General features: G+C 34.2%; 2 protein-coding genes across 5 annotated transcripts in view; both read right to left on the reverse strand.

The window, feature by feature from the left end:
* The window catches only part of LOC124433818 (nitric oxide synthase, brain-like), a 34,991-nt gene that overhangs the window by 5,386 nt on the left and 4,002 nt on the right, over positions 1 to 25,603 (reverse strand). The window contains exons 1-19 of one of the 4 annotated variants that reach the window (XM_046983611.1): positions 7,485 to 7,603; positions 5,762 to 6,040; positions 5,109 to 5,248; positions 4,875 to 5,037; positions 4,575 to 4,666; positions 4,347 to 4,488; positions 4,050 to 4,189; positions 3,635 to 3,745; positions 3,359 to 3,422; positions 3,049 to 3,150; positions 2,336 to 2,404; positions 1,990 to 2,073; positions 1,865 to 1,906; positions 1,616 to 1,692; positions 1,193 to 1,337; positions 823 to 927; positions 587 to 639; positions 358 to 462; positions 114 to 288 (exon numbers count right to left, since the gene is read on the reverse strand). In XM_046983611.1, coding sequence (XP_046839567.1) covers positions 114 to 288; positions 358 to 462; positions 587 to 639; positions 823 to 927; positions 1,193 to 1,337; positions 1,616 to 1,692; positions 1,865 to 1,906; positions 1,990 to 2,073; positions 2,336 to 2,404; positions 3,049 to 3,150; positions 3,359 to 3,422; positions 3,635 to 3,745; positions 4,050 to 4,189; positions 4,347 to 4,488; positions 4,575 to 4,666; positions 4,875 to 5,037; positions 5,109 to 5,248; positions 5,762 to 5,941 — 1,989 coding nt within the window. In that variant the 5' untranslated portion in view covers positions 5,942 to 6,040; positions 7,485 to 7,603. Of the gene's footprint in view, positions 1 to 113; positions 289 to 357; positions 463 to 586; positions 640 to 822; positions 928 to 1,192; positions 1,338 to 1,615; positions 1,693 to 1,864; positions 1,907 to 1,989; positions 2,074 to 2,335; positions 2,405 to 3,048; positions 3,151 to 3,358; positions 3,423 to 3,634; positions 3,746 to 4,049; positions 4,190 to 4,346; positions 4,489 to 4,574; positions 4,667 to 4,874; positions 5,038 to 5,108; positions 5,252 to 5,761; positions 6,044 to 7,484; positions 7,604 to 18,901; positions 18,979 to 19,148; positions 19,191 to 19,273; positions 19,358 to 19,619; positions 19,689 to 20,328; positions 20,431 to 20,637; positions 20,702 to 20,926; positions 21,038 to 21,340; positions 21,481 to 21,637; positions 21,780 to 21,865; positions 21,958 to 22,165; positions 22,329 to 22,399; positions 22,543 to 23,223; positions 23,502 to 25,603 lie in introns of those variants that run through there. The other 3 variants (XM_046983609.1, XM_046983610.1, XM_046983608.1) reach the window with 3 other exon arrangements.
* On the reverse strand, positions 12,406 to 14,117 carry LOC124433821 (nitric oxide synthase, salivary gland-like). The gene is given in 7 exon segments (XM_046983617.1): positions 12,406 to 12,604; positions 12,683 to 12,716; positions 12,888 to 12,962; positions 13,059 to 13,124; positions 13,265 to 13,350; positions 13,353 to 13,389; positions 13,864 to 14,117. Coding segments are annotated over 7 exon segments (462 nt in total). The 5' UTR covers positions 13,996 to 14,117; the 3' UTR covers positions 12,406 to 12,572.

Here is a 25,603-nt window from a genome sequence, read left to right on the forward strand (position 1 = left end):
ACGAGAACGGTAGAATTGTCAGGATGAAAAATTCACAAAACAGCCAAAAATGTGAGTAATATTTGAATGAATGCAATGAGATGCAAAGTTTACGTGTTTGTCTGCACGATTACCTTAAAGACATCCTTTGCCCAGTTTTTGAATGACTCTTCCTGGCCACATAACTCGTCCCCGGTTCCCAAGGATAAAATGCTCTCTCCTCCAAGCTCCAGAATGAGCTTGTCGAGAGATTTTGCAAAAGCACAAAAATTTGGATAGGCATTGGAACCAAGGCCGAAAATTGAATACCTGTAAAAAATTATTGAAACATCGTATTCCTGAAGAAAAGTTATTGGAATCTGTTTCAACATTTATTACCTTAAATTTGCCAGCGGTTGTGACTCGTTTCTAGTTTTTGTGCCATCATTATTCACGTCCATCAATAATTGGCTAATTTGTCTTCTGAATTTCGGTTTTTGTTCGCTGTGGTAAAAATCCAATAAGCCATTAATAGTCATTAACTGAGGCGCAATCTTTTAAGAGGTTTTCTCAATTTGTTCGAAAATCATGATTTTATTGGATAGGAGATTTTAGAAATAAAATTTACCTTTTTATGTTTGTTGGAGGGTGTCGTAGCTCATACAGCTCGTGTGCAAAACTCTAAAAATCAAGAAAAGTTAAGCTGTGTTTTATCGTTCAATCCTCAAGTAAAAGTCATCGGTTATAATGTCAAAACATTTCATGATACATCACAGGAAGAATTTGACTTTTTGAGTCATGAAATTACAATGAACAAGCTAACTTTATTGATATGTAAGAAAAAATAGTAAAACCTTCAGCTACCTCGCCATTTTCTGGTGCATCTCCGTTACCAAACGTACTCGTCACAATAAGCAGAAGCTCTTCGTACTCCAAGTCAGTGAAATCATACTCCACCATACAAAATACCTATTTTAATCAGTTTACGCACTGGTTATTGCTAGTTTCACGTTTATCTTGTTTGGATTGTTAAGCTTTCACATCACAGACACAAAACCATCATGAAAGTTGATTGAACGATATTGAAATGCTAAATACTCCTAAAAACTTGTACATTTACTCTGAAATAGTATGTTCTCTGACAGATAACGTTTTACTTCTTGTTGTAGTGGGTAGTTGACAATGATAAATAGATATGTGGCTCAATAAGTCGTCATTGATTCACTTCACTTACTCTTGGGTTAAAGGCGAAGGAAAACAGTTCTTTCAGCAAATTGGCATAGTGCTCTGATTTTCCCGTTTCTGTTGCGTATAGAATGGTCACCTTTTGTCTCTTTGCCATTGCATGTCCCATCAACTTTGCCGAGAACTCAACTGCTCTGCAACGGAAAAGACCAAAAAAGTCATACATCTTCAAACGTTTCTATAGTTAGGTGTGTCTCACATTTAATGTTTGTCGTTAACAATAAAGACAGTGCTTTTTTGAAACGATATTCTTTGACCTTTCTGATTTTCACAATGCTTTGTTGATAAAACTGTTGAAACATGCTCAATGGATTTGATTTCACAAGATTAATATGGGATCTTTTGTGTCAGTCATTGCCATTCCAGAGTCGTTTGATTAGAATTCTCACTTGATTTTTAATATCATGCGTACTTAGCTACTTGTTTGAACATCAATTTCTTTTTTTGTTCCTTTGTGGCACTGAAGTTGTAGAACTTCCATGGATCCTCCTGTTTATAAGATATTAGGATGACATGCATGGTCTTTAAGTTTCAAACATTTAAGACTTGCTATTTTTAATGGGATTTAAAGGAAATAGTGATGTTTTCCAACATATAAATAGGCTTGTTCAATCTTTTCATGTAATATTTTCAAAATGGTTAAGTCTGGGGTTGTGTTTACCTGATAGTCGTAAGACGGCTTCAAATTATAGTTGAGCATTTCCTATAACAATACAGTCTTTAAAATGCTTCTGAGACTAAATTAGAACATATACATCATATTGATGATTGAAAGTACTCCCATACCAAATGAAAAACTGGCGTAGCACTGCCCGAAATTGGTGGAACAATCCAGACCCAGTCTGCTGGACATCCTCCCCGAGCTCGTTCCTTTAAATAGAAATTATTTTTGTAGTAGCTGAAGTATCAACTCTAGTTTCTACATTATATTTAATGGATGAATATGCTAGTCTTCATGGAGCATGAGACTGAATTTTCATCTGAATTATATGAAAATTTAAGTTTTAAATATAAACTCGTTTCTTTCGTAGAATTTTCATTAGAATTATAAAATGAAAATTTGTATTTAAAATAAGAACTCGTATTCGTAACTTTCGTAGTTATTCATGATTTTACGATAAAACAAACGTACCTCATTCGCCACATGTTTTATGAAAGATTCTGTTGTGGTGTGATGGTCTGCAATCGTGATGTTGGCCAGCTAAACCACATGTGAATTGAAGGTTTTGAACGCTTTCTTTGTTTACAAGAAAACGTTTACTCAAAGTGCTTTGCGTCGCTTTTTAGTCGAAGTAAACATTAGGTGCAAAAGTAAACGCTTTTTTTAAACTTAAATATTAGAACGAGCTTTGAACTATAGTTTTGTTTAATTATAATGAAAAATCCATCTGAATATAATCAGGTTCACTTTTCCTTAAAGAGTAATGAAGAAAAGGTTTTACCAAAGCCATTACAGGCCTACCACATTCACTGTTCTATTACCAATTCTTGCAACAAACTGATTCGATGCTTTCAAAGTAAGTCTGAAAGGGAGAGCCCAATCTCCCCCTTATTGATTCAACCTATCGATTTGTGTAACTTATGCTCATGACCCGGGAAACCTCAGGGCGGTATTTTTGTGCACCGAAGCGCACTATTCTTTATGGTGGAGTTGTTTTGTTTGTGATACGTGTAACACCACTAAAAATTGTGTAATGGTAGGTGTAACACCACTATAAAGTGTGTAATAATCGGTGTAACACCACTATAAAGTGTGTAGTGGTAGGGGTAACACCATTATAAAGAAAAGTGCGCTATTCTTTATGGTGGTGTTATTTTTGTTTGTGATACATGACTGCAACATACCTGAAAACTGTGTAGAACTGCGATATTTAATTCAACCAAAGCTTTATCTTTCCATAAAGATCCATTGTTGCTTGTATTTAATCCCATTTTTTCGGCGATCGTCTGATATATAATAATATTTTTAATCAATCAGGTTATTTAAATTACGAATCTTTTAACAATATTATGATTATAAATATAATATGAACAATAGTTGTCTAGGCGTTTGGAATTTAATGAAGTACAAGATGAAACAAACCTTAGGGTATGTTTCCTTTAATGTTATAGAGATGAAAACATTTTTAGCTATTTTTCATTTATGATATAATACCGGTAGCATGTTGTATCTGTACGTATCACCAAAGTTTCGTGCTCCAATTTCTGTTCCCATGTACCTTAAACAAAAATTATTATTCAAGTTCAGATTGCTGTGAAAGCTCGGCAGAAATACTGAGCCCGTTGAACTGAGTTGCATGAAACGCCTAGCTAGATTGGACCAGATGGTTTGCAACTAAATATAGGTTTTCCGCTTTTAGTTTGTTCATGAAGTACTATGTATTTTTGCAGCCATTAATGTTCTTATGAAAAATTCGTCCATGCGACTTACCATCCATTGAAAGGCGTTGCAGGGTATTCTATTCCTCCACAGTTTAGCATCAAACTAGATACTGCAGGCAACGCATACCATTTCAAACCCAAATCTTCAAACCATTCGTATCTATATGAGTAATGATAGAGTTGATGTATGACAAAATCTTAGTAAAGCTTTTCTGATGGCTAGCCATAAAAATTGACCCCGTTGTACAAACATGCGACAAAAGTGTACAATGGAAGTCAGATCAAGAAACAATAGACGAAAAAGGTTATGCATTGACTTATTTTAAATGATTAATCATAAAAAATTTAGGTATTCTTTCAAAAAATAATGTATTATTATAAAGAATCTGGATTGTTAAACTGCGCAATAGCAGAACACTGTCTCCATAAGGTCAGAATACAAAATTTACTCATCATAAACTTACTCTGGATGCGACATTTTCACTTCCAAGATTATATCCCTCGGGATTTCAAAAAGTTCGGGTTCTTCTCCATTTGCTTGCAAAATTAGCGGTAATATATCAAAGCGACCATATTTCGGCTGCCAACCAAAGCTGATGCAAATCTATATAAGAAAAAATTGATTAGTTTTTGTTATAAATTTTTCAAGGACAGTTTGGAACATTTTGTGTGTTAATGTTCTTTCCAAGTCCTCGATTATTTCAAAGATTATAATTGCATGCACAAATAGTAAAAAAGATGCCTGATTTGCGACTATATACCTCTGTAAACTCGACACTAACTGGATCTCCAATGATTGAACCATCTTCTAGTTTATATCCAGCGTAACGGATGAGTTGAGCGTTCCAAATGCGGAAATCGTTTCCAGCACCACGACGCTGCGGAAACACGGTTATTGCTGATCTGAAGGGAAGAGTTCGATATTTTTCATTCCTCTGAGCCGGATTCTGGTTTCTTTATAAATTTCTCTTAGTTTGATTTTTGTTCACCTCAAGTTTCCCTTGTTGGTACCATATTTGATATGTTTACAAACAGCTTCAAACATTTGTTGTGCATTAAACACATCTCGACAATCAAATACCTATTGTTAAAGTTTTGATAAGTTTACACATTAAGTAGCAGGTCTTTTTGTGTTTATTTATTAAACTTAAGCAACTTGAAATTGTTGTTAAACGTTAACATCTTTATATAACATTTACTAGATGATTCAACCCAGACTCCCACTATTTGTTTATTAACTGAAACTTCTTGTTGCGTTTCGTCATCTTTTAGAAAAATCATTAACTTACCTGTAATTTATTCCATTGGATTCTTCCCACGCATCTTGGAGCGTTTCTCCATGCAAGTTTGGCACCAAACACTAGCTCCTTTGCGTCCATTTCGTATGTCCCTTTTTCTTCAATTTCCTTTTTTACCTGCTGCACTCTGCAATTGTACGCTAGACTGTCCGCTCTTGATAAAAACAGGGAAATTCTTATTATTACCATTATCTCGATCCCTCAAGAAAGATGTATGAATCGTACTTTTTTATTGAGATGTAATATTGTCGTAAAAAATCTACAGCATCTTTCACCGCGATATCCTTCGGTAGTAGTTCACCATCTGAAGTGTTTTTACTCGGGAACATGATCGAACCTTTGCAGTAGTCTTTATTGCAATGCGACTGCTTAAAAACGTGAATTTTATTGATAATGTTAATGATTTGGTTCATCACACAGTGCATTATAAACTAAAATAAAAAAAACTCAGACGAGTGAGCCACGATATATTCATTTAATTCCAAAGAAATATATTGCAACATTTAAAGTACCCCCCTACCAGTTAAAAATTTTATTGTCGTTATTAAAACTATGTGCGATTTGTAGCGTATCCTTGTAAAAAGTATTTAGTTTGATGACTTTGGTCAAATCATTCAACAATTCTTGCATGCACGAGCTCTTAAAGATGTGGTTTTTGCAACTCTCCTGTTTTTCGAGGATTAATTTTCTGTTCATTTTTACCATCAGATTGAACTGAGAATGTTGAAGTACCCCTATCAGCACAAGTCTATAAAATATTTGGCTAAATTCATAGTTTTAATAAGCATTTCAAAATTTCCCCTTTTTATATACACTCTGTATTGTAGTGTTTGATAAATATTTAATGTTGAAAAATTTATTGTGATTGTCGATCTTACTCTATTTTTTTGTTCATGCAAGGTGTCCGTCACTTGCTTTTCTGTTATCCAATTTTTAAGTCGAACAAACTTTTGCTTATGATCGCCAATCGCCCGTATACTTGTCATCTGCTCACCATCATGGATGTTGGTCAACGAAGTATTGTTGGCAGACACACTCTTTACTTTTGACGATTGCATTGCTTTTAATGGTGAACCGATCGCCTTTTGTTGTCGTGTGTATAATTTAAACCGCGCTGTTGCTACTCTTGTATGCTTTGTTCAGCAGTTTTTGATCGTCTTCTTATGAAAAGGAAAATTATGTTAACTTGTTATGTAATTTGTAAATACTTTATTCCTTCGAAACTATGAATGTTCCACTTTGTAAATTGCTTTAACTTATATTATCGAAAAAGAAAAATGGAGACGTCACAGAGCAAGGAGTTGGTCGAATTCAATGTTAAGTTTGCAAACATTTCCCTTAGGAGTCAAAGGATAAAGAGACACACGTCATGTTGGTTGAAAGTTGAATTGTAAACACAAAAAATCATTTGTCAAATTCAACCAGAAAATTCTAGAGAATAATTTATAGCCCAAATTTTATCCATACGATTGTTGTTCAAATAGTTTGAATTATTTATTTCTTAATGTGCTCTGACTTGCTTTAGATCCATCAAGTGAAACAGTACGGCATACAGTCGAAGGGGATAATTTAGTGATTGAGAATTTCTAGTACAATATCCGCTTGTAGGTTCTCTGTCTACAAATAGCTTTGACAATAAATCACAGGTAGCATTCTGTTCGTGCATTTGAACGTCAAGCCTGCAACACACCAATAAACAGAGGCGAAACTAGAATGTTAAGTGAGGGGGGGGGGTGAATATTCATATATTCAGCTATGCTATGGCTGATTTGTTTTGTTAGCGATTATAATTTTAAAAGAAATAAGCATGGCAGAGCTGAATATATGAATATTCACCCCCTCCCCACACTTGACGTTCTAGTTTCGCCCCTGCTAATAAAGGTGGAATGTTGTTCATAAAAAAATAAACTAGGTCCACCATCTTTGGACAGGTTTATCAAGATTGTAGAGAGATAATTTGGACCAAATGTTCAATGTACCAATACGTTGCATATGCTAAGTATATGTCAAGACTTTGCATGCGCTCACTTTGCACATGCTCACTATATGTCAAGATCTTTGCACATGCTCACTATATGTCAACAGTTTGCACATGCCCACTATATGTCAAGATCTTTGCACATGCTCACTGCGTCAACAGTTTGCTCATGTAATTGCGATCTGGCGACACAACTATTACACGCTGATGATGTCATAAAATCTGGCAGTAGTAGCAATCAGTTTCAGTTTACGGGTTATCTTGTTAACTGTTCATGAGCAGCATTTGTCAAAAAATAGGGCATGTGGGCAAGGAAAGTATTGATCTAAATATCCTTTGCAATTTTTCAAGAGTATGATCAATTATATATTAACTGCTTTTCAAAAATTGCCCCTTCGAATATCGTTTGAACGCTGAAATATTCGATAAAAAAGCTTGCAAATGACAATTAATACTAATTACAAATAAAACGAATTAAGTCAGTAGACTCACTACTGTCTTTGCATGTGGATTCATGGAGTTGAGTTACCGTTGCACAATATATATATATTTGACTATTTTGGACTACAAATAGTTAAATATCAATAAGTCGAATTCAATTTAAGTCTTCAAGTTACTCTTACCTTTCAGATAAGTCCTGTGTTTGTCTTAAGATAGCAAGTGATGGTACGATCCCCTTATATTTATATCAAATGTCAATCCCCAAGTTGCATTTCAAGTGTGAATAGATTGAATGCTTCTAAAATATATGACGAGAGTGCCGGATTGTCGTACTTAAGTGTTTTCACCTGCATACATGGTGTAAAGGCGCTCATAAAAATACATGATTGTGGTTTACGCTGGGGGCAATTAGTTTACCTCGTTTTACATTTGGTCATCGTTCCTTTACTTTAGTTCTTTGCCTGATTTTATATTTATTTGTTTTTTTCTGTCAAGACTAATGTAGTTATTATTTTTGTACCTTTTTGTTTTTCTGTATGAAATATCCTATCGCCTCGTGAAAGCCCACAAGAATTTGTGGCATTTTAAACGACATGCTGTAAGCGTCACTTGCTTGAGATTATGCTAGTTTTTTGATCAGTGATGATCCCAATGTTTTTATCATAGCTAATCTCATTTTGTATCACTATATAATTCTTTCTTTTACTGGTCAATATTCATAACCACATCTACTTGAAATCCTATTAGCACGTGACCTCTTTCTTATCGTTTGTTTTCAGCTATTTGAGTCTGTCGTATCTTTATAAATAAGTAATATTGTCTATTGTTAAGGGTATTTTTTCCCATTTTTCATAAGATAAAATGCATTTCTGGCATATGTTATTCTTTCAGATTACTGCAGTATTATTCACATTATTTTGTGTTATTACAATCTTATGAAATATAACTTCAGAATATTTATACGACCATGCACTATGCACAATGATTATCCTCAACTATGTTGTAAAAGTAAAACCAAGGTAAAAATCATATGTTGATACAAATTCAGAAATGTGCGGGCGTAAGACCACTTAATTTTTTTTTACTGTACAGACATGAGCGTAGGAAGATCGATATTTAGCCGGGGAGTGCAATATTCGTACATGCATGATATACCGTAATAACTTCCTTTGAAGTCCAAAGTATTTTACGGGTTGTAGAATGCGTATATGCAAATATTGCCCCTCCCGCCGATTATCGATCTTCCCACACTCCTCTGAAAAGAAATTAAACATATGCCGCTAATCAGTGCATAAATTTTTACTTGCTAACTCAGTAAATAGTCATTTCGATTTTTGATTGACTGGAGTCTTTATCACGCGTGTCTTACAATCGTTAGAAGCAAGCAGAAGATTTTACACTCTTCGTGGAACTGTGATAATGTACATTTATGTATTTTCCCAATTCATCATTGATGTCTGCCAGAGTAGAGGATTTTGCGCTGTGATGAATTTCATCATAACGGTGGTCCAGGCATTTATGTAAAAAGCGTTATCTTAGTTAAATTTTTGATTCGATGATTTACTACGCTTTGCTTTGAATTTCTTTATACTGTCACAAGAAAAAAAACTTTAGTAAGATTGTTACATTTCGCAATATTATACAGCTAATGCAGAAAGAACTCTTCAGGATTTTAGGAAGTTTTATTGCTTTGAGCAAATAGGCAACAATACTTTATTTTTTTCTTTTTTAAATTGCTTTGATCAAAGTATGTGGTTTTCACGTCATTCGTTTTTGCTTGGGGCGGATCCTATGAAGGGAAAACTAGTCATGCGTTTTTTAAAGCCTTAAATCAACATTTCTACAAGATAACTTTCTTGAGTTTTATGAATTTTTTGATGGTTGGAACTCTGAACTTTCCTGCTGCATCTCGGGGATTTGAAATGTTATGTAAAAGTATGTTTAATTTACGGTCAATGATAGCATATTGTCTAGCCTATTTCTTGAGGTGGGACATCAAATTACTCACTGTCGGTGAAACACTAATCTGATGGATGTCTTTATGCATGCTAATGGCACATTATGCCAACGTATTTTTTATGAAATAACTCGATATGGATCTCGAGCAGGTGCAACCCTTGACCTTCGGTCTCGGGCTTGCACTGATCTGCTCTCGAGTTCTCCCAAAAGTGTCCTCACTTTGCATAAGTCTGAGCATACACAGTAAACATCTTTTTATTTCTTAAATCATTAATGCGTAATATGAAATAGTAGTTGCAGTTAAGATGCAGTTACTACAATAGTGTAATGCGTTATTGGAAATATGTTTTCCATTTTCCAAAGGTTACTCAGTACAGCTTTCGCAAAAAAATTTGTTTTCTGTGCAGTGAACTCGGCAATTAACAATATGTTTTTCGTGTCAATAGCTCAGTGATGAACGTTAGCTAAATCAAATATTTATGTTATTGTGGGTACATAAAAATTTATAAAGTATTTAGAAGTTATAACAAGCTACAGAAATCACTTTGACACAATGTAAGTTTTACCAAATTTATAAGTCTATACATCTAACTTTTTTTCGCGTATATTCATAATTTCTTTATAAATGATTGCAGATTTCGTAAACATTTGCAAATTTCGTAAACAAGTTGGTGAGAATCTAATCGACTAGTCTTAGGAAAAATGCACGTAAACGAGTGCGAAAATCTTCGCCTAACTTTACAGCAAGTCAACTGTGGCATAAATCAATAATTTCATGACTAAATTTGTACACATTTTGAGTTGACTTTGCTTTGATATTGATTGTTGTGTTCACATCGGAAATATTCTAGCATTTCTATTGAATACATGTAAAGGCAATATCTTGAAGTAATTCAAAATACTATGATATAATGCTGTTGCTAGTTAAAGATTTTCAAATAACTTGAGCCTGGCTATTACATTAGGATTGTAAACTTTACAGTACAATCCTGGATTCACTACTTGACCTTAAACTTGGTAAAAAGTAAACGGCTAAAGAGAGTTACTGTATGAAAATTCAGTAAAACCGAAAGAGTACAAAATCAAAAGTGCACGGCAAAAATACTTTGTCCGTAATGTCCGTGCATGCATCTTTCTCTTGTTCTCTGATGCGATCAAAGTATGCTCAAGTGACAGCACAGCTCATGAAGACGGTAGTTGAAATGAATTAATATGGTATTCATTTGAAATGGACACTCACACCTGCATAAAAGACTATTTGCTCGTAAATCTTTCTTTGGAAAATCTCGCAGCAGGTTGCTTATGGATCTTCTAAAACACATAGTTTCGAATAGCTTTTGCAGCTTGTGGAGAAATTATACAATGTTTCATTTTTTAACTAATAAGTTCAAGGCAGACGTTCTTACGTTGACTCGTAGAGACTTTGATGAAAGTGGATACGATAAAATGCGTAATGATGCGCCTCGTGAAATTAGTAGAGAGTTTGAAATCTTCGATGAAGAGTTGACCATGGAAATGTTGAATTATGATTTCAATGAAAGAATTGTTGTTGAAAAATGTTGTGATACTAAGAAAGATGATAATAGTAAAAACAAAAGACAAGATCGTCGTATTGATGAATTAAAAAAATCACCTGTTGAGGACAACAGTCATTTTGCCTTGGAAATGCAAGATATAGATTTCGACGAGGAAATTCTTGTTGATATGGATAATGAACCATTGAATATTAAATATAATCTTAAAAATTACAGTCAGAGAAATAGGCAGCTTCCTCAGGCAGATTTATTGCTGAAGAAAGATTATTCTCTCGATCGAAAACAACCAGATGCTGTCGCTCAAAATTATATTTGTAAGAGCGAGGAAAAATTCGAAGTTATTGATCTCACCGATGTTTCTGACTCCTCAAAGGATTCAAAGAAAAGAGGATTTGAGAAACGTAAAATGGAGAATGCTGCTGTGAAAGATGATAGAACTGGAGGAACGAAAAACATTTTTCATTTCAGTTTCAATAACAGCAATCCCAAGATGAATATCGCATGTGATAATGAAAATCTTAGTGATTGTAGAAAAACTGTGTCAAAGAATTGCATCGATATTTTTAACGGAAAGAGATCGGTAAATTTAAAGGAAAGTTCAAAAATATCTAACGAATCGACTTCAGGAAAGCGCAATCGACAGATAAATACTGAACGTTTTTATCGTGTTAAACCAAAAAAACTGTAGATGTAATGTGTTTACGGAATCCCCTTGGTGAATAAATACATAGACGCGGGGACTTAAAAAGGCTTTATGATCACACCACAGAATCTGAGGGCTCCTCGTCTCGCTACGAAGGAAGAAAGAATTCTTTTAATTCAACCCTTGGAAAGAGCAATCAGACAAGTAAATATTTGGATGTCGTAACAAATAAGCGAGACAGAACTGATGATTCCTTTGTGCGGAAAGATACATTTACAGATAAATGTGGGTTATTAGGATCAAACAAGGACCATTTTGAATTGGACGATGGTCTTGATGAGCTTCTGGCTAAGAGTTTTCAATATGATTGGGATTGTGATGAATTTGCTTGTGCACAAGAGGATAACATTTGTTCCAAATACACAAAAGAAATAGAATTTAAAGATGATAGCATAAGAAAGGCTATATTTAAACATATACATGACAAAGCATTGACAATGTCTTCTAATGAAATCGGGTCGCCAACAATCCATTCAAACAAAATTCACTCATAATAAAAGATTACAAAGTCTCTTCTTCTAAGGGACGTAAAAGAAAATTGCATACATTAGATGAACATTTAAACAATGATGACCATATTAACACCATAAAAACAGTTACGGAATGTCCGTTTTGTGGGCAAGGATTTGATATCAGGTAAGACATAGACAATTTAATCGAAGAAGTCGGTTATTTTCTCGATTTCTTCGAAACCGCTTTGTTGAAATTAGTCGTCATTTCAATGCATCCAAAACTTATAGGCTCGCTAAGAGGGATATTGATGAGCATATAGGATTTTGCTGCACAAAAACTATTGGTAATGACGATGGGTTAAGTTGGTAGACGATATCCATGTGTGCTCGATGTTGTGGCCAACGATAAAGTGTAAGTTATGGTAAAGGCCATTTCATTGATATGGACAATAGATACTATTCAGCATGCTATGTTATTGTGTATTTCACTTTTTTAATGATGTATGTATTAACTACAAGAATTTCCTAAAAACATGAAATTGTTTCAGATATCTTTCTATATTGGACTACAAACTGTCACATTTTTTAAGGCTCAGTTCTGCCAACTTTTTCAACCATTGCTCATCGATCAACTTGTTCAAAGTCGGACTGTGCTAAAATACGTAAAATATAAGTTTTGTAAATCATTATTTTTGAAAAGTGTAAATGTAAATATATTGATATATGCTCACTTTGGTTTTTAACTTGAGGAAATTTTTCCACGATCTACAATAAAATTGCCAAATAATTGATACACCACTAAACTTATTTTGAAAATATATTACAATCTCTCCATTGAATAATGTTATTTATTATTTTGTAGATTCGACTGTACATGAAGTCTCATAATTAAAGCTTCATGTTTCCTGTTGTCTCTTTCTTGAAAAGATACTTACTTTGTCTTGCTTTATCTTTCGTTTCCTTTGTTCGTAATGTTATTCCAAATATGTCTTCGTGATAAACTCCATTGTTCTGTAGTTATAGCAGTGTATTGTGTATAAATTTACTTAGAAAAAACATGCAGACTTTCAAGATCATATTTTAAATTCCAGCAGCTAAATATGTTACCTTCATATTCTGAACAAAGTCTTTCGTGTTTTTGTTTTGTCTTGTACCTTCCTGTTGAAGTGCATGCTGTTCGAATAGAGGACAAAATTTTACTTCTTATTTTTTGTGTACACTATTCACGAGCATTCACAGCACTAATGACAATAATCTAGTCGATAACAAATGCAATGTTAGTAAAACAAGGAAGCAATGTTGGTTTAGTTTACCTCAAGTGATGTGTGAACATCATTTGCCATTGAAACATCTCCACAGACGTAGAAATGCCCCTCTTGTTTACTAACATATCGTAAATTTCGACAATATTTTGTTTTATTAGATCCTGAACATAGGTCTACAGGAGAAATATAAGAAATGAAATATGTCTTGTTCGATTATTTTATAGAAATATGTCTTTTTCGATTACATTTCTGCTTGTTTCGATGACCGTCAAACATTCTTTAAAACGCAATGAAATCTAGATATAGGGGTATTGTTCAAGAGATCATGCCAAGATTAGGATCTTCACCTGTAATAATCTTTTCTATCTGCTTGTTATTTGTAGGGTTTAGTCATATTATACCGACGTTTCATGTATACAAAGTCTGTCTTACGATTTGTATTTAAAAATAGAATATTGTGTTTGCAGAAAATTACTGTTATATATTGACAGCGAGCTGCTTTTGTGTATGGAGTGGTTTCCAATAGCAATGAATTATAACAATATGTATATAAAACGTTTACGAAAAATTAAGGCATGGGGCATGGGTAGCTAGTGATCAAATTCAAAGTTTTGATTTTCCCTTTTTGTATTGTAATGGAAAATTACCTTAGGAATATTTGGCTCTCTTGAGAATGCCGTATAAACGTTATCTAATCCTCCTTCTTTCATTGCATGATTTGTCTCATTCTTATAAATATTATCATGTTGTGCCATTCGACATCCAAAATATAAGCTCATTGGTCCCCACGTTTTACCAAGACTAGCTCCTTTGTCGAAAATGTAAATGATAAATATACAATAACATTGTCATGTTGTCGTTTTAAGTATTTAAACAAAAAAAGCGAAACCTATTGATGTTTTTTAAGTTCAGAGTGCTAATTCAGTTATTCATTAAGAATATCATGATGCTTTTATGTGCATTGTGTGACCAATAGGATTAACGATATAGCAAACGGCAGCCAGTAAACTAATTAAATATACAGCAGCCAGTTGCATAGCGAAGTGGTCCTACTGTATATTCCTATACTGTGTCGTAACAAAGACGTACGATTTACTCATGTACTATACAACAATTATACTGTATGGTATGTAGAGAAATGAAGAATGTGGGTCTAGAGTAGACTATAGCAAAGTTAATCAATTTCCGAGCTGCATCTTTGCTTTTTTTTGTTCCTGTCAAACATTCGTTGCTGCCAAAAACTGCGGAATGGTGCAATACCAGTTCCTGGTCCCACCATAATTACCGGCAATGATGTATCTTCAGGCATATGAAAAGAATGCGCACTAAAAAAGCAGCAAACAAAAACACTTAGTTAAAGTTGCAATTAGCTGTGAGTCATTCGAAATTTAAGGTTAATTAGTTTTCGCGAAATGATTCACGAAGCCCAAGATTAATATATATTTGCAAATCATAGTGATGTACTTACTGTCTTATTGAGCAGGGTATTATGTCACCAGGTTTTAAACTCTCCAACCAAGTGGAACACACTCCATTATGAATCGAGTCTTTTCCGTCTGTTTCAAAATTTATTAGATTTTCTATTTATACTGCGTTTAATCAAAATCAAAATTAGTTTATTTAAATTCCCAAATATTGCATCATTTCCTATGATTTTCTGATTGAATTTAAGCATGTTTTTGCCATCAAAATTTCAAAATACGCTACTAGTTTTCATTATGTCTAAAAATGGTGAAACGGTTATGTCTGCTATGCTTATGACTTTCACAAAAATTTGCATTAAATTTTCATAATCTTATACTATTTTTTATGAAATACGCGCCATGTATACGAACTTACTTTCTTTCTTGAATCTTACAACAGCTACTGTCGCATGAATCTCGTCTGGATAGACTTGGGGTGAAGATGAAATGGAGTAGAATCTCTGAAAGGTGCGAAATGACTTGACATTCTACTTGTATGGCATTAATTGTACACGCGTCATTCAAAAAAGTGACCTAAGCTCGAGTTTTCGATGGCCTGAGAAGTTTGTATTTTATTGCTTTTTTGACGTGCACAAGTAAACACCAACATATAACTTACGGGTTGCAGTCGAGGTAGTTGGGTCAGCAAAAGTGCTGCTGGTACTTTAAGGGATGAAAAATCTTGGATGACTTCAACGATATTTTTGTTTTTACGATATTTCCATTCTTCGTATTCGGATTCTCCCTGGGAGAAGTTAAACAAATGGTGGACAGATTGCATGCTTTTGTTGAATCATGTGATAATCATGTTTTGTTTTTGTTGTATTGTTACCTTTCCCAAAATTTCCAGTTCTTTTTTTTCGGCTTCATTAGAGGTCTATTTAACAATGCCATACAATGTCTAATTTTAAAGAGGACAATGCTAAACAAATCTATCTCTCATACTGTGCTTACCAGCGTGGAGAGATAGGTTAAAATTTGTGGCGATGGTGTGGAAGTAATGTCGATGTATCTCGAAAAGGCTTCTCTTAAGGTAAAGGGATTTGGAAGCGAGTTCATCATACACCGTTTTGTTGCTTTACCAAACGGTCCTAAATATCAAATAAATTGCCTTTTTACATTTATATAATGACACAGTACATTTTGCAGGGAAATGTGTAGCATGGTATTCATGACATCTTTACATGGACGCACACCAAGGATCAATCAAGAAATAATAAAATAAACAAGCCAAGTTGTCTACTTTTTTCCAAGATTATTCTATTCATCATCACTTCATATTGCATAAACGTTGTAGATGTTTACCTGATTCTTCTCTACATGTCTGCATGGTGAGCGCTTTGTCAGGTTGCGGTGCGTTGTGCAGTTTATTGAGCAGCGTGCTTACAAGTTTTACGTTATTGGCAGGAAATATAGAAACGTGATCGCCTGGTTTGAATGACATATTTTTCTCTCCGTTTGTATTGATTTTCACCAAAAGTGTGGCACGGCTAGTGATAAAAGAAAATGAAGTTATTGGTCTGCACAAGTGCTGATGACAAACGAGCTTTAAAAGACTCTAAAGTTGGTTGCTTATCCAGTTTACTTCTAATTGTTTCAATGATTTACTCTACCTTGCATCGCCTGACTGCAGATTAATTTGTTCAATCAATTTACATGGGTAAATTGTTCCACGATAAAGATTACTCAGGCCTTTGGAGGATAGGGAAAATAATGGATGAATAAATAACCGAGTTAAGCGTGGTTGGTATATTTGAGAGAGGTTAAAATATCGATAAAATTACAATAAAAAAGATCTTTAGTCCACCCAATAATCTCATAAACATATAATGATGTGGATTTAGATAAAACAGACCATGTAAACGTGCTGTTGAAAGACGCTTTTCTAATTCTTGTATTTTGTTCTTTCAAGCTTGAGTTAAGATAAAGTTATCCTTTGTACTCCCCAACAAGTCGTGTTGTCTCACACACCTACTTTCCTATGTACAATTTTGACGAATGTCTTCTTACTAGAAAAGAGTTGTTTACTTACTGACACAGAGTTCCGCTGGTTTTTCCTTTGAATGAACCAACTTAAATTTATCTGGTGACCAGTCAGCAGAAATGGTGTCCAAGGGTATGGAGGAAGATGTCATGTTAGTATCTTCGATACAAAATGTTTCGGATGCGGCCTATATGTTACAAAAACTTTTTGTTGTGTCCAACAAATTTCTTTAAATGGCCGGATTTCTATTGGTTTCTTTATGTTGTTTCTTTCTTTATTATGAAATTGTATTGTTATTTCTGAGTTCTGCAGAATCTTCGTTAATTGCTTTTCTTGGAAATAAAATATAATCAAGACATATGCAGGGCAGGCAACTACAGTATCAATAAATGATGTACTGAAGCGGACACTACATTCGTTCTAATCCTTGTGGTACACTGTGGTTATTGCTGTTATCTTTACACTCCTGTATAACAATGTTTGCTTCAACTATACTTAATAATGTTATAGAAGAGTGATATATTTATGATTAAAATATATGACTTTGAAAAGGAAGAAAATGCTCAAGTTGAAGAGAAAAACTACCAAAATCAATATCAAAGAAAACGGGAACGGTAGAATTGTCAGGATGAAAAATCACAAAACAGCAAAAAATGTGAGTAATATTTGAATGAATGGAATGAGATGCAAAGTTTACGTGTTTGTCTGCACGATTACCTTAAAAACATCCTTTGCCCAGTTTTTGAATGACTCTTCCTGGCCACATAACTCGTCCCCGGTTCCCAAGGATAAAATGCTCTCTCCTCCAAGCTTCAGGATGAGCTTGTCGAGAGATTTTGCAAAAGCACAAAAATTTGGATAGGCATTGGAACCAAGGCCGAAAATTGAGTACCTGTAAAGAATTATTGAAATATCGTATTCCTCAAAGAGAGTTATTGGAATCTGTTTCAATATTTATTACCTTAAATTTGCGAGCGGTTGTGACTGGTTTCTAGTTTTTGTGCCATTATTATTCACGTCCATCAGTAACTGGCTCATTTGTCTTCTGAATTTCGGTTTTTGTTTGATGTGGTAAAAATCCAATAAGCAATTAACAGTCATTAACTGAGACGCAATCTTTTAAGAGGTTTTCTCAATGTGTTCGAAAATCATGATTTCATTGGATTGGAGAACTTAGAAATAAAATTTACCTTTTTATGTTTGTTGGAGGGTGTCGTAGCTCATACAGTTCGTGTGCAAAACTCTAAAAATCAAGAAAAGTTAAGCTGTGTTTTATCGTTCAATTCTCAAGTAAAAGTCATCGGTTATAATGTCAAAACATTTCAGCGATTTTACGATACATCACAGAAGGAATTTGACTTTTTGAGTCATGAAATTACAATGAACAAGCTAACTTTATTGATCTGAAACAAAAAATAGTAAAACCTTCAGCTACCTCGCCATTTTCTGGTGCATCTCCGTTACCAAAAGTACTCGTCACAACAAGCAAAAGTTTTTCGTATTCCAAGTAAGTGAAATCATAGTCCACCATACAAAATACCTATTTTAATCAGTTTACGCACTGGTTATTGCTAGTTTCACGTTTATCTTGTTTGGATTGTTAGGCTTTCACATCACAGACACATAACCATCATGAAAGTTTATTGAACAATATTGAAATGCTAAATACTCCTAAAAACTTGTACATTTACTCTGAAATAGTATGTTCTCTGACAGATAACGTTTTATTTCTTGTTTTAGTGGGTAGTTGACAATGATAAATAGATATGTGGCTCAATAAGTCGTCATTGATTCACTTCACTTACTCTTGGGTTAAAGGCCAAGGAAAACAGTTCTTTCAGCAAATTGGCATAGTGTTCTGATTTTCCCGTTTCTGTTGCGTATAGAATGGTCACCTTTTGTCTCTTTGCCATTGCATGTCCCATCAACTTTACCGAGAACACAACTGCTCTGCAACGGAAAAGACCAAAAAAGTCATACATCTTCAAACGTTTGAGTTAGGCGTGTCTCACATTTAATGTTTGTCGTTAACATTAAAGACAGTGTTTTTTTGAAACGATATTCTTTGACCTTTCTGATTTTCACAATGCGTTGTTTATAAAACTGTTGAAACATGCGCAATAAACATGCTCAATGGATTTGATTTCACAAGATTAATATGGGATCTTTTGTGTTAGTCATTGCCATACCAGATTCGTTTGATTAGAATTCTCACTTGATTTTTAATATCATGCGTACTTAGCTACTTGTTTGAACGTCAGTTTCCTTTTTTGTTCCTTTGTGGCACTGAAGTTGTAGAACTTCCATGGATCCTCCTGTTTATAAAGTATTAGGATAACATGCATTGTCTTTAATTTTCAAACATTTAAGTACCTGCTATTTTTAATGGGTTTTGAAGGAAATAGTGAGTCTTTCCAACATATAAATAAGCTTGTTCAATCTTCATATATTGTTTTCAAAATGGTAAGTCTGGAGTTGTGTTTACCTGATAGTCGTAAGACGGCTTCAAATGATAGTTGAGCATTTCCTATAACAATACAGTCTTTAAAATGCTTCTGAGACTAAATTAGAACATATACATCATATTGATGATTGAAAGTACTCCCATACCAAATGAAAAACTGGCGTAGCACTGCCCGAAATTGGTGGAACAATCCAGACCCAGTCTGCTGGACATCCTCCCCGAGCTCGTTCCTTTAAATAGAAATTATTTTTGTAGTAGCTGAAGTATCAACTCTAGTTTCTACATTATATTTAATGGATGAATATGCTAGTCTTCATGGAGCATGAGACTGAATTTTCATCAGAATTATATGAAAGTTTAAGTTTTAAATATAAACTCTTTTCTTTCGTAGAATTTTCATTAGAATTATAAAATGAAAACTTGTATTTAAAATAAGAACTCGTATTCGTAACTTTCGTAGGTATCCATGATTTCACAATAAAACAAACGTACCTCATTCGCCACATGTTTTATGAAAGATTCTGTTGTGGTGTGATGGTCTGCAATCGTGATGTTGGCCAGCTAAACCACATGTGAATTAAAGGTTTGAACGTTTTTGTTTACAAGAAAACGTTTACTCAAAGTGCTTTGCGTCGTTTTTTAGTCGAAGTAAACATTAGGTGCAAAAGTAAACGCTTTTTTAACTTAAATATTAAAACAAGCTTTGAACTATAGTTTTGTTTAATTATTATGAAAAATCCATCTGAATATAATTAGGTTCACTTGTCCTTGAAAGAGTAATGAAGAAAAGGTTTTACCAAAGCCATTACAAACCTACCACATTCACTGTTCTATTACCAATTCTTGCAACAAGTTGATTTGATGTTTTCAAAGTAAGTCTGAAAGCGAGAGCCCATTCTCCCCCTTATTGATTCAACCTATCGATCTGTGTAACTTATGCTCATGACCTGGGAAACCTCAGGGCGGTATTTTTGTGCACCGAAGCGCACTATTCTTTATGGTGGAGTTGTTTTTGTTTGTGATACGTGTAACACCACTACAAAGTGTGTAATTGTAGGTGTAACACTACTATAAAGTGTGTAATGATGGGTGTAACATCACAATGAAGTGTGTAATGATGGGTGTAACACCATTATAAAGAAAAGTGCGCTATTCTTTATGGTGGTGTTATTTTTGTTAGTGATACATGACTGCAACATACCTGAAAACTGTGTAGAACTGCGATATTTAATTCAACCAAAGCTTTATCTTTCCATAAAGATCCATTGTTGCTTGTATTTAAACCCATTTTTTCGGCGATCGTCTGATATATATTAATATTTTTAATCAATCAAGTTATTTAAATTACGAACCTTTTAACAATATTATGATTATAATTGTAATATGAACAATAGTTGTCTAGGCTTTTGGAATTTAATGAAGTATAAGCTGAAACAAACCCTATGGTATGTTTCCTTTAATGTTATAGAGATGAAAACATTTTAGCTATTTTTCATTTATGATATAATACCGGCAGCATGTTGTATCTGTACGTATCACCAAAGTTTCGTGCTCCAATTTCTGTTCCCATGTACCTTAAACAAAAATTATTATTCAAGTTCAGATTGCTGTGAAAGCTCAGCAGAAATACTGAGCCCGTTGAACTGAGTTGCATGAAACGCCTAGCTAGATTGGACCAGATGGTTTTGCAACTAAATATAGGTGGGCTTCAGGTTTTCCGCTTTTAGTTTGTTCATGAAGTGCTATGTATTTTTGCAGCCATTTATGTTTTTTATGAAAAATTCGTCCATGCGACTTACCATCCATTGAAAGGCGTTGCAGGGTATTCTATTCCTCCACAGTTTAGCATCAAACTAGATACTGCAGGCAACGCATACCATTTTAGACCCAAATCTTCAAACCATTCGTATCTATATGAATAATGATAGAGTTGATGTATGACAAAATCTTAGTAAAGCTTTTCTGATGGCTAGCCATAAAAATTGACCCCGTTGTACAAACATGCGACTAAAGTGTACAATGGAAGTCAGATCAAGAAATAATAGACGAAAAATTATGCATTGACTTATTTTAAATGATTAAATCATAAAAAATTTACGTATTCTTTCAAAAAATAATGTATTATTATAAAGAATCTGGATTGTTAAACTGCGCAATAGCAGAACACTGTCTCTGTAAGGTCAGAATACAAAATTTACTCATCATGAACTCACTCTGGATGCGACATTTTCACTTCCAAGATTATATCCCTAGGGATTTCAAAAAGTTCTGGTTCTTCTCCATTTGCTTGCAAAATTAGCGGTAATATATCAAAGCGACCATATTTCGGCTGCCAACCAAAGCTGATGCAAATCTATATAAGAAAAAATTGATTAGTTTTTGTTATAAATTTTTCAAGGACAGTTTGGAACATTTTGTGTGTTAATGTTCTTTCCAAGTCCTCGATTATTTCAAAGATTATAATTGCATGCACAAATAGTAAAAAAGATGCCTGATTTGCGACTATATACCTCTGTAAACTCGACACTAACTGGATCTCCAATGATTGAACCGTCTTCTAGTTTATATCCAGCGTAACGGATGAGTTGAGCGTTCCAAATGCGGAAATCTTTTCCAGCACCACGACGCTGCGGAAACACGGTTATTGCTGATCTGAAGGGAAAAGTTCGATATTTTTCATTTCTCTGAGCCGGATTCTGGTTTCTTTATAAGTTTCTCTTAATTTGATTTTTGTTCACCTCAAGTTTCCCTTGTTGGTACCATATTTGATGTGTTTACAAACAGCTTCAAACATTTGTTGTGCATTAAACACATCTCGACAATCAAATACCTATTGTTAAAGTTTTAATAAGTTTACACATTAAGTAGCAGGTCTTTTTGTGTTTATTTATTAAACTTAAGCAACTTGAAATTGTTGTTAAACGTTAACATCTTTATGTAACATTTACTAGATGATTCAACCCAGACTCCCACTATTTGTTTATTAACTGAAACTTCTTGTTGCGTTTCGTCATCTTTTAGAAAAATCATTAACTTACCTGTAATTTATTCCATTGGATTCTTCCCACGCATCTTGGAGCGTTTCTCCATGCAAGTTTGGCACCAAACACTAGCTCCTTTGCGTCCATTTCGTATGTCCCTTTTTCTTCAATTTCCTTTTTTACCTGCTGCACTCTGCAATTGTACGCCAGACTGTCCGCTCTGGATAAAAACAGTGAAATTCTTATTATTACCATTATCTCGATCCCTCAAGAAAGATGTATGAATCGTACTTTTTTATTGAGATGTAATATTGTCGTAAAAAATCTACAGCATCTTTCACCGCGATATCCTTCGGTAGTAGTTCACCATCTGAAGTGTTCTTACTCGGGAACATGATCGAACCTTTGCAGTAGTCTTTATTGCAATGCGACTGCTTAAAAACGTGAATTTTATTGATAATGTTAATGATTTGGTTCATCACACAGTGCATTATAAACCAAACTAAAAAGCTCAAATGAGTGAGCCACGATATATTCATTTAATTCCAAAGAAATACACTGCAACATTCAAGGTACCCTGACAGTAATAAATTTTATTGTCGTTATTAAAACTATGTGCGATTTGTAGCGTATCCTTGTAAAAAGTATTTAGTTTGATGACTTTGGTCAATCATTCCACAATGCTTGCATGCACGAGCTCTTAAAGATGTGGTTTTTGCAACTCTCCTGTTTTTCGAGGATTAATTTTCTGTTCATTTTTACCATCAGATTGAACTGAGAATGTTGAAGTACCCATATCAGCACAAGTCTATAAAATATTTGGCTAAATTCATAGTTTTAATAAGCATTTCAAAATTTTTCCTTTTTTATACACTCTCTGTTGTAGTGTTTGATAAATATTTAATTTAGCTAATTTGAGCTAAATGTGCTTGGATTAATCATAGCGAGAATTTTAAATATAATAACTTTTAGTAGAATTTCATATGTTCTCACTGACAACTTCTTTGTAGGAAAGTACTTACAAAACCTCTGTTCATATTTCATATATGACATATGAACAATGGTTTATATTCATATACAAACGCCCGGGGAATAAATATAATTGTCGATCTTACTCTATTTTTTTGTTGATGCAAGGTGTCCGTCACTTGCTTTTCTGTTATCCAATTCTTAAGTCGAACAAACTTTTGTTTACGATCACCAATCGCCCGTATACTCGCCATCTGCTCACCATCATGGATGTTGGTCAACGAAATATTGTTAGTATCCACACTCTTTACTTTTGACGATTGCATTGCTTTTAATATTGAACCCATCGCCTTTTTTGGCGTGTGTATAATTTCAACCGCGCTGTTGCTACTCTTGTACGCTTTATTCAGCAGTTTTTGATCGTCTTCTTATAAAAAGGAAAATTATGTTGACTTGTTATGTAATTTTGGTAAATACTTTATTCCTTCGAAACTATGAATGTTCCACTTTGTAAATTTGCTTTAACTTATATTATCGTAAAAGAAAAATGGAGACGTCACAGAGCAAGGAGTTGGTCGAATTCAATATCAAGTTTGCAAACATTTCCCTTTGGAGTCAAAAGATCAAGAGATACACACGTCATGTTGGTTGAAAGTTGAATTGTAAACACAAAAAATCATTTGTCAAATTCAACCAAAATACCGCGTGGACAAACTGTTGGTCAGAAAATTCTAGAGAATAATTCATAGCCCAAATTTTATCCATACGATTGTTTTTCAAGTAGTTTGAATTATTATTTATTTCTTAAGGTGCTCTGACTTGATTTAGATCCATCAAGTGAAACAGTACGGCACACATTCGAAGGGATAATTTAGTGATTGAGAATTTCTAGTACAATATCTGCTTGTAGTACCTACAAATAGCTTTGACAATAAATCACAGGTAGCATTCTGTTCGTGCGAAGAAATAAGCAGGGCAGAGCTGAATATATGAATATTCATATATTCATACTTTCACACACTTGACGTTCTAGTTTCGCAACTGCTAATAAAGGTGGAATGTTGTTCATAAAAAAAAACTAGGTCCACCATCTTTGGACACGTTTATCAAGATTGTAGAGAGATAGTTTGGACCAAATGTTCAATGTATCAATACGTTGCATATGCTAAGTATATATCAAGACTTTGCATGCGCTCACTTTGCACATGCTCACTATATGTCAAGATCTTTGCACATGCTCACTATATGTCAAGATCTTTGCACATGCTCACTATATGTCAAGATCTTTGCACATGCTCACTGCGTCAACAGTTTGCTCATGTAATTGCGGCCTGGCGACACAACTATTACACGCTGATGATGTCATAAAATCTGGCAGTAGTAGCAATCAGTTTCAGTTTACGTGTGATCTTGTTAACTGTTCATGAGCAGCATTTGTCAAAAAATAGGGCACGTGTACGGTGGCCTATAAGTGTCAGGGCAACTTATGTCAGCGATGTTAGCTAGACAACATTCAAAGTACATGGCAACATTACAAATGCACAGCAACTTTTATAAATTAACGACAACATTTTAAAAGCCCACGGCAACATTTAAAAAACTCACGGCAACATTTGTTTTGAGCTATGGGTTAGCCACACTGACCTGTATATTAACTTGGATGACAATTGACGAAATCTTCAAACCAATATGGCCGACGAACATGAAAGCAAAAATGTGTTGTAAGTTTATATGTCTTTATTATTTCGAGCTACGGTCTAGTTACAACATTTTTATGAAAGAATTGCTAATGAATCATGCACTTGCTTCTTGTTACAACATGATATTTTAACGTTATTTCTTAGCATAGCTTAACTTTCAAAATAATATAACAAATTAATTTGGTTTAGTTTTTGTGGGGTCTGTTCTGCTGAACTGAAAGATGGAATAAGATACTGTTGGAAGTGTCGAGCTGACCAAACAAAAATTTGTCCACCTACAAGTTGTGAGCCCTCAACGAGTAGTGTTTGTGGAGATAAACGGAAATCACCTGCAGATGGTCTAACCCAGTTGTCATTTGGCAGGCCTCAGAATGCGAGTAAAGTACTCACATTTAAGCAGTTTTTGAAAAAGAAAACAAGCAAAGAGAACTGTGCACATTTTCGATCAACTAAGAAAGCTAAATCTGACCCAAATGAAGAAGTAACAATATTTATTGGACTAAAGAGTTTTAAAGATGGTTCCCTCAAAACGCTTAAAGGGGAAAGGCTCCCAATTCGTGTTCCAAAATCAGCTCCATACAAGATAATATTGCAAAAAGCCATTGAAAAAAATAACAGCATTTGATAGATCTTTTGATGGAGCTGTTTGACTTTGATCTAAATGAAGGCATAACTCATACCACAAATGAATCTGATGAATCTACTTATGAAGAAAATCATCAGCGCTTCCAATTGCATACAGAATCAATTTCAGAAGATAATGAATCCACAATTTGCAAGACAAAGGCAAGTGTAGTTAATTCTGCTACATGTACTAGTAAAGATG

The sequence above is a fragment of the Xenia sp. Carnegie-2017 genome, unplaced genomic scaffold, assembly GCF_021976095.1.
Source record: "Xenia sp. Carnegie-2017 unplaced genomic scaffold, XeniaSp_v1 HiC_scaffold_14, whole genome shotgun sequence".
Classification (NCBI taxonomy): Eukaryota; Metazoa; Cnidaria; class Anthozoa; order Malacalcyonacea; family Xeniidae; genus Xenia; species Xenia sp. Carnegie-2017.